This window comes from Sprattus sprattus (assembly GCF_963457725.1).
Source record: "Sprattus sprattus genome assembly, chromosome: 17".
Lineage (NCBI taxonomy): Eukaryota > Metazoa > Chordata > Actinopteri > Clupeiformes > Clupeidae > Sprattus > Sprattus sprattus.
Genome location: NC_137915.1, coordinates 6,712,055 through 6,721,858, shown reverse-complemented (window position 1 = coordinate 6,721,858; position 9,804 = coordinate 6,712,055). Strand labels below are relative to the sequence as shown.

The window sequence follows — 9,804 nt, the reverse complement described above, 5'->3', positions numbered from 1 at the left end:
GCTGGTATGGGATGTTGTTATCTGCAATCGCGATGAGATTAGGCTTCTCCCTCTTGCATTGTGCATTGTGATCTGTAAATTCTCGCCTCCAATTTCAGAATCAGAATCAGAATCAGAATCAGAATTCTTTTAATGGCCAAGTATATTTACACATACAGGAAATTGACTTGGTGTGGTTGGTGCATAAGACATAAGACATAACATAACAACAAAAAAGCATGAACAAGAACAATGGACAAATGTTTTTTAAGATAATAATAAATAATAATAATAATAAATAATTGGGCATAGAAGGGCAAGTTAGTATGAGTAGGCTACGTAAACCCAGAGTCAGTGAGATGCAGGGGGCTTGTTTGTGAGCCCAACTGCCGTGGGGAAAAAACTGTTCAGGTGGCGAGAGGTTTTGGTCTTAATAGCCCGGAACCTTCTGCCGGATGGGAGACACAGAAATAGGTGGTGATCGGGATGAGAAGGATCAGCGATGATCTCCCCTGCTCTCTTGCTGGTCCTTGAGTGAAACAGGTCTAGAAGAGACGGCAGGTCGCAGCCGATGACCTTCTCGGCTGACCGAATGATCCGCTGCAGTCGGCTTTTTACATTTAAGCTTGTCTTCAATTAATCTAGTTTAACATTTTGTACATATCCCTCCATTGCATAATGAAGTCCCTTTTGAAGGCTTTTAGACGAAATCAGGTCTTCCTGTCTGTGTGTGAGGGGGTTCGCCCGGGACGTAATTCCATGTAAATCGCCACTGTTTATAGGCACTGTAATCATTAACTATCAAAACACACGCCTCCTTTGTTAGTGAAATAAAATGAGACACGGGTGCCCACTAGATACATTCAATAGTCTAGTTTGGTGGGTGGGTAAAAGGTGGGTGAATTACTAACTGGTTTCAGCATCCTAACATCAAAGCTCTCTGATACTACTTTCCTATTCAAAACACGCACTTGTTTGTCAGTCGCCTATCATCTGAACTACGGGATGCAGAATGGATGACGAGACTGATGAAATTGCCGTTGTTGGCATTGGCTGCAATTTTCCGGGAGGTGAGTCAATTATTGCTGTGCTGTTTGAGCATGTTTACAGTTATGACAACTACAAATTAATTGAACCTGCTATGTGAAAATCAGCTAAATAATATGTTCCACTGTATCCACACATAAACGCAAAGGAGAGGGATTGGACCACTTCTGGGATGTACTTCGGAATGCGAAGAACTGTGCGGTTGAGATTCCAAACGAGAGGTTTGACTGCTCCTACTGGTGTGACCAAGATGATAACAAACCAGGGAAATCTCGCGCCTCTAAGGCTGCACTCATTCATGGGTAATTTAAACTTCACTGACCCTGTTATTTTATTATTTTATTATTTTATATTTTATTATTATTTTTACCATATCTTAAAATATCTATCTATCTATCTATCTATCTATCTATCTATCTATCTATCTATCTATCTATTTATCCATATGTCTACAGCCGCGGAAAAAGTTAGGAGACCACTTCAAAATTATCAGTTTCTCTGGTTTTACTATTTATTGGTATGAGTTAAAGTAAAGTTAACATTTTAGTTTTATTCTATAAATTACTGACAACATTTCTACCGAATTTCAAATAAAAATGTTGTCATTTAGAGCATTTATTTGCAGAAAAATGACAATTGGCCAAAATAGCAAAATAAATGGAATGTTTTCAGATCTCGAATAATGCAAAGAAAACAAGTTCATATAGATTCTTAAACTGCACAATACTAATGCTTTAACTTAGGAAGAGATCAGAAATCAATATCTGGAAACACCGCACTTTTTTGTTATTTTGACCAATTGTCATTTTTCTGCAAATAATGCTCTAAATGACAGTATTTTTATTTGAAATTCAGTAGAAATGTTGTCAGTAGTTTATAGAATGAAACAAAAGTGTTAATTTTACTCAAACACATACCAATAAATAGTAAATAAAGAAAAACTGATAATTTGTTTTAAAGTGGTCTCTTAATTTTTTCCGCGGCTGTATATGTCTGTCTGTCTCATGGATCCAGCCTAGACCGGTCCAGAACATTTTAAAACTGCTTAACTATATGAGCTATCTTAACATAAAATACATTTTTGCTTTTGTTTCCAGGTTCAATGAGTTTGACCACAAATTCTTTGGGATCACTGATGCTGAGTCAGACAAGATGGATCCTCAGCACAAGTTGCTGCTGCAGTGTTCCTACAGAGCTCTGGAGAATGCTGGGATACCCATGGAGAAGGCCAGTGGCACCAGAACAGGAGTGTTCATGGGTAATTAACTCTTTGTTCAGTGCTTGGTGGTGGGGGAATGTATTTCTGATGTTGGTTCTCAGGTATTTTAATGGTCAGATGTTAGATAAGTATATGGTCAAGTAAACAGGCCAATGCAAGTTTTGTCAGGGCTTCAAACTTTATGAATATTTTTTCACCCGTAATGCACCATGGGTGTGCATATTAGTAGTATGATATCACATGGACACCCTAAAATGTCTCTCATCATGACACACACATGTCATAATTGCAGTTATACGCCGTAGTTCATTTAAAAATATGAAATACCAGGTGGTATGTTTTCTGTACAATTTATTTATTTCCATTAACATGGTTATATTCCCACAGAATACATAAATTAAGGTAAAGTAGTAGAGATTGCAAAAGAACAGGATCACAAAAATAAAAATAAATTCATTTTCCAGGCAATAAAAGCATACAGTGGCAAATGTAAGGATTTATTTCAAATGTTTGATGCTCTAACCTATTACCTATGCTTTACAGAGGTTTTGCATGAAATTTGTGAGGATTTCATTTTTTTTTTTTACTTTGATTCGCTTGATTTAATGACAATTTACTGATTGAAAGCATTGATTTTAAAATAAAGAAAAGGTTTTGAATTGCTCTGTGCCCCCCACACCTAAAGAGGGAGCACACACTACAGAAAACATTTGCACACGCCTTATCGTCTGAGCAAAGAATTGTCCAATTTAAGCATATAAAATAAATACTAAACATAAGTTTTATCCTAATGAAATATGCAAATGAAATATGCCTGAAATATGACACTGTAATCAATAATAATGTCAGTGTATCCCCTTTTCATCATTTTCATAATGTTTGTTATACTATATCCTTGAAACATTTATGAAAATTTCAGGTTTTATTTTATTTCATCTAGGTGTCCTTCTTAATTAAATTCTTTGAAAGGTCCATTGTTGTGTTTTTGTTTGTTTATTTTTTCCATTAGGTTTGATGAACCGAGACTATGAAATGTACACTGTAAAATCCAACCCAAACACCATCGACCACTGCACTGGCACTGGAATAGCTATGAGCATCGCTGCCAATCGGATCTCCTACACCTTCAACTTCACTGGGCCCTCCCTGTCCATTGACTGTGCCTGCTCCTCATCTCTTGTTGCTCTTCACATTGCATGCCAGGCCATAAAACAAGGTTTATTACCCTTCATGTATTACCCTTGTGTGAAGAGTGTGACTCATGAGCCTAGGTCTAAGTCTATGAAAGTGAAAGTGTTGAAAATTCACTGATATGTTTAAGGTTTATTACCCTTCAAGTATTACCCTTGTGTGAAGAGGGTTGACTCATGTGCCTAGGTCTAAGTCTATGAAAGTGAAAGTGTTGAAAATTCACTGATATGTTTAATGTGGCAGGTGACAGTAATATGGCCCTGTGTGGTGGTGTGAGCTGCATCATTGAGTCAGTACTCTTGACATGTGAAGTGTTGAAAACTCACTCGCGTCTGATTTGTGTTTAATGTGGCAGGTGACTGTGAGATGGCCATGTGTGGTGGTGTGAGCTGCATCATGGAGCCAGTACTCTTTGTGGCCCTCAGCAAAGCCAAGATGATCTCACCTGATGGCACCAGTAAACCATTCTGCAGCAATGCAGATGGCTACGGCAGAGGGGAGGGCTGTGGAGTTGTCCTGCTGAAGCCACTGAAACAGGTACCTTTGGAGGTTAAATAATTTGGGAATTGGGGTCAGCCTTTAACTAGCTGAATTTTGAAAGCACATCTGTATTTCTTTAAGGCTCTTCAAGATTCTGATCATGTTTGGGGCATAATCAGGAAGACTGCAGTGAACCAAGATGGTCGCACTGTCACTCCAATCACCAAGCCGTCCATGGTCCAGCAGAAAGAGCTTCTCAGCAGGATCTACTCCACAGAGAGTGACCTGACGAGTGTCCAGTACATAGAGGCTCATGGGACTGGAACACCAGTAGGTGACCCAATAGAGGCAAGCAGCATCTCTAACGTTATTGCCAAAGCCAGACCCCCAGGATCAGAGACTCTCATTATAGGCTCTGTGAAAAGTAACATTGGACACACTGAATCAGCAGCTGGTGTAGCAGGATTGATTAAGGTGCTCCTTATGATGAAACATGAGACCATTGTTCCATCGGTGTTCTACTCAGAAGACAATACTAGCATAGATGCGAAAGCTTTGAATCTTAGAATACCAACTAGGGTAGAGAAATGGAAAAACACTTCTCCAGGTGGAAGGGTGGCAGGAATCAATAACTTTGGTTTTGGTGGGACCAATGCCCATGCAATTGTCCAGCAGCAAAAACAGCCACAAATACTAAAAGATTCAGTTAGCAAATATCGTCAGTATTTTGTGCTCTCTGCAGCCTCTGAAAAATCACTTGCCATGACAATTGAAGACACAGCAGATAATCTTGAGAAAGAGATCATGGCTGATCTCCAAGCTATAGCGTACACATCAGCATGCAGGAGAACTCACTTAAAGCACAGGTACAGAAAGGCCTTACTCTCGACCACACTGACAGACCTGACAGACCAGCTTAGATCTGCTCTCAACAAAAAGATAGTCCAGTCAAAGGCAGACCCCAAATTAGTGTTTGTATTCTGTGGCAATGGTGTAACTTACAGAGGCATGTGCAGGCAGCTCCTCAGAGAAGAGCCTATTTTCCAACAAAAAGTAAAGGAGATTGAGACCCTTTTCCAAAGCTACAAAAGGTTAAGCATCATAGAACAGCTAGAGGCAGAGACAGATGAGAATGATGATTTCTCAAAGCCTGAAGTCATCCAGCCACTGCTCTTTGCTATCCAAGTTGCTATTGCTACTCTCCTGAAGCACTGGGGTGTCAGAGCAGATGCTGACCTTGGGCATTCTGTGGGAGAGGTTGCTGCTGCTCATTGCTCTGGCCTGTTGTCTCTTGAGGATGCAGTGAAAGTCATCCATTACCGCAGTGCTTTACAAAGCAAGGTCACTGGTGGGAAAATGCTGGTTGTCAGCAACATGGCAGTGTCAGAGGTCTTACATCTTCTGCCTGCTTACTCAGGAAAGGTTTGTCTGGCAGCATACAACAGTCCTCAATCTTGCACAACATCAGGGGATGCAGAGGCCATTGGCAAACTACACCAAAAGTTAAGCAACAGTGACAAATCCACAAATACTTTTCTTCGCATTTTGGACGTTCCTGCTGCATACCATAGTCAGATGATGGATCCCATTCTATCAGAGGTTAGGGATAGTATAGGAATCATGCAAGAAAATGCCAAGGAGACAGAACTTTTCTCAACAGTGACAGGAAATGCTGTGTCCCCTACAGATTTTGTCAGTGGCGAGTACTGGGCCCAGAATATCCGTGAGCCTGTATTGTTTGAACAAGCTGTGAGAGCAGCAGCCAAAGACCGAAAGAATGTGGTCTTTGTAGAGATAGGCCCAAGACCAGCTTTGCAGAGGTACATCAGAGAGACTCTGGGTAATGATGTGACAGTTCTCTCCTCTGTCCAGCCAGAAAAAGACCATGAGGCAATGCTCATGACAGTAGGAAAATTGTTTGAGGCAGGGTTTAATGTAGACTGGGACCAATTTTACAAAGGCTTTAGGGCCCTACCAACACCTTTTCCAAGATATCAGTTTGACAATACTAAAAAAGATGTAGTAATTGATTCAGCACACAACACCTACACTAGCAGCCATCCTGTGATATCCAAGTCTAGGACAGATTGTAATACCTTCACCTGTGATCTGACATCTGACTCACTGTCGTATTTGTATGACCACAAAAATAATGGTGTTGCAATCATTCCAGGAGCCTTTTATGTTGAGCTGGGCCTTGCAGCATACATGGAATATGCCAAACCCAAGGTCCCACTTAACACTCTGCAGCTCAGTATCAATTTCCAGAGTCCTTTTATTTTCAGCCAGAACACCCCTGACATGAAAGCACAGCTTGAACCGGCAGGGAATCTGACCAATTTCAAAATATTCTCCCAGTTAGCCACTTATGCCTCTGGCACAGTGGAGCACAGGCAAGGGAGGTTTGTTGAGGAGCAGAGAATAGCACTGGACAGCATCCGCCAGAGATGTCAGTCAGTTGTAAATGCAGATGAGTTCTACAAGTCTCTCTGTCTTGGGGGGTTTGAGTATGGTACAGTGTTCAGGAACAAAGGAGATGTGTACTATGGAGAGGACCTCATGGAAGCTTATTCTGTTGTAAACGTATCTGAGGAGCTGCTTCCTCAGCTACATGATTACCACATTCATCCCGTTGTGTTAGATTATCTGATGCAGCTGGTGCCTGTCACCGTTGCTCATGGATTTCTTGCCCGGCCCGGGTTTCCCTCAAGGATAGGGACGATAACAGTCATGCAGCCTCTGCAGAGTGAAATGGTGGTCTATTTGAGAGCAGTGACTGTGGGAGCAAATGATTTTGAAATCTGTGGGTGTTTCACAGACAAAGAGGGTGCAGTTTTGATTGAATTGAAGCATGTGATGATCAAGTTCCTTGGAAGTCACTCTCGAGTGGTGGATGAATACTTCTACCATAATACCTTCAATGCAATAAGTCTAAACAGTGAACGCAGTACGTTCCCCCGAGCATTAGTCTTTACTGACCAGTTAGGGGTGTCTGATGCCTTAAAAAATCACTTGAGCCCAGCCTCCAGGTTTTTACCCTTACAAAGTGCCAAGGTATTGTTGAATCATGGATTCCAAGCATTTCTTTCAGAGCTGAAGATTCCTGATGTGAGAAAATCCTTCACAGAAGTTTTGTTCATGTGGGGTCATGGTGACATTACCAACCACAAAGCTGATTACATCCTAGAGAACATTGCAGGTTGCTGTGAGATGCTCCGTCAGATAGTTGTCTATCTGAAGGCTATTCATTTCTCAAACTCAATCAGGGTGGTGACTTATCAGTCTACTGGAGACAGAATAGATCACATTAGTCCAGGATTTGGGCTTTCTGGCATGACACGAGCATGTGCAGCGGAGATCGCAAACCTCTCCTTTCAGCTGATTGACATTAGCTCTGTCTCAGCTGAAGACATTAGAGCCCTTTCGCAGGTCTTGACCTCTTACCCCTGCAGTAAATACCCAGAACTGGTGGTGAAAGATGGGCAAGTTCTCCAGCCACAAATTACTCATACCTCAACACCAGCCTTACATAGTCCCGAGAGAAAGGTTCAGTGTTCTCAGGCAGAACGCTTTTCTTTGCAGACAGCTGACCCTTATAAGATGACCAAATTGTCAGCCATTCCATCTGAGAAACAGGCTGGTCAGATTTATGAGCAAAATGTTGAGGTTGAACTCAATGAAATATGTGTGCATTCCTCAGACTTCTTCCCGGTCAGTGACTCTGACTTCAATTTTGGCCAGACGATGTACTGGAATAAACACACATCTCAGAACCACAAGCTCCTGGCTCTTGATTTCAGTGGCATAGTCACTGCTGTGGGTAAGAGTGTGAGCAAACTGAGAGTGGGAGACCACATTGCAGCCTGCTACCCCATAGCAGCAGCTTCAAAAGTAGTTATTCCAGCAGTGGTTTGCTACAAAACAAAGAAACTTCCCATCTTCAAAGAAGCTCCATGCCTGTCACATTTTGCTCTTGCATGGGAGGTCTTGCATCATGCATTATCAAAGCCAAAACAACACGGCCGTTTGGGCATTATCACCTCTGCCCCTGACTCTAATCTTGTGGGCATCTTGATGCTCACAGCAAAAAAGACAGGGTGGAATGTCACAGTAGGAGCTGATCCTAGCTCCAGTTTTGACAAAGTTGATGCGGTTGTTCTACTTCCTCCATTTCATGAATCTATGGTTGAAAAAGTAGGGAAAATGTCTACTAATACAGAAACCATTATCATTTGTGACAACCACACAAACACATTATTCACCCAAAGGGCTTGCAGAGGTGAAAATACACAAACACAGATCATCTACATGTACAGCATTTTGCAGAAGTTGTCCCTGCGAATGCACAAGCCATCTATCTATCGGTGGCTCAGATTAATGCAGTTGGACAAGAAGTCACTGGCTTTTAAGAAGTCCACTTTTCAAAGGATGAATTCTGGTTCCATAGAAATCCTTCCCATTGAGAAATCAGAATCTTACTTCAGTTGTAAGACACTGCCGGTGCTGATGCTGAAAAACAGCACTGCACTGTCTGATATCCCTTTGCTGCCCAAAGCCAAACAGCTATTTCACAAGAACGCAGTGTACATTGTGACTGGTGGACTGACTGGGCTGGGGTTTGAAACTGTGAAGTTCATTGCCCAGAGAGGTGGAGGACACATTGTTATCTTCTCTAGGAGCAGTCCTTCCTCAGAGGTCCTGGACGACATAAGCAATGTCCAGAACCAATGGTCTGCCGTCATTACTAGCCTTAAATGTGACGTGTCCAATTCTGCAAATGTCCTGCAAGCAGTCACTCAGGTTGGTCAGAATTTTCCCACTTGCCCAATCAGAGGAGTATTCCACAGTGCAGTTGTGCTTCACGATGGGCTCATGGAAAGCCTCAATAAGTCCCTGTATGAGAAAGTCATGTGTCCAAAAGTGAATGGTGTGTTGAATCTGCACCACGCCACCCGGCACTGTGAGCTACACTATTTTGTCTGCTACTCCTCCATCTCCTCATTCCTGGGAAATGCCTCTCAGACCAACTATGCCGCTGCAAATGCCTTTTTGGACACATTCTGTCAGTATCGCAGGAACCTTGGACTTCCTGGCCAGTCCATTAACTGGGGGGCCTTGAACCTTGGTCTTCTGCTGAACAAAAGCAATTTTCAAAAGTTCCTTGAGGCAAAGGGGATGATGGTGATGGGCGTCACTGAAATTCACGAGAGCCTAGAGCAATGTCTCCTGTTAAACACACCGCAGCAGACAGTGTGTAAATTCAACTTCAAAAACCTTAGGAACCATGTTCTCTCTGAAAACACCTCCCTCTCCATGCGCTTGACAGCAATAGTGGAGGACGGCCTCCAGAGAGCCAAGATGTCTGATCATGTATCAGCCCATAAAACCTCAGTGTCTTCACCAAGTGAATATGTCCGGTCTGTGCTCAGTGAAACCATCGGAGTTGAGTATGATGAGCTAAATGAGGAAACATCCCTCTCGACTCTTGGTGTTGACTCCATGTTAGCTATGACTCTCCAGAATCGAATATTTCAGGAAAGAGGTGTAAATATCCCTCTGGTAAAATTATTGGACCCCAACAGTACTGTTGCTACTCTGGCAACAATACTGATGGAGCATTCTAATGATGATTATGAAAATGAGAATGAGAAGGTCGTCTTTGAAACTTCACTTTAAACTAATGTGTAGAAAATCACGTCTGAATACATTCTTAATCTTACACCCTAATAGTTTCATAATGTATATTTTATATTATATTTTATGTATAATGTTAGTTTGATGGTCTTGCGGTTGATGTTGTGAAGCTCCTTGGTGTAATTTTTAATATGTGGTGTTGGAAAATTCATATACTGTATCTCTACAATAAAACGTTTTGTGGACATAAGGTT

General features: G+C 41.8%; 1 protein-coding gene across 1 annotated transcript; it reads left to right on the top strand.

The window, feature by feature from the left end:
- Nucleotides 1-991: 991 nt before the first annotated feature.
- On the top strand, nt 992-9,592 carry LOC308378653 (phenolphthiocerol/phthiocerol polyketide synthase subunit C-like; the record flags this gene model as incomplete). The annotated part of the gene is made up of 6 exons (XM_080855613.1): nt 992-1,049; nt 1,175-1,328; nt 2,124-2,284; nt 3,255-3,461; nt 3,792-3,973; nt 4,058-9,592. 6 exons carry the CDS (start codon nt 992-994, stop codon nt 9,590-9,592), a joined length of 6,297 nt encoding a protein of 2,098 aa, XP_080711739.1.
- Between the last annotated feature and the right edge of the window lie 212 nt (nt 9,593-9,804).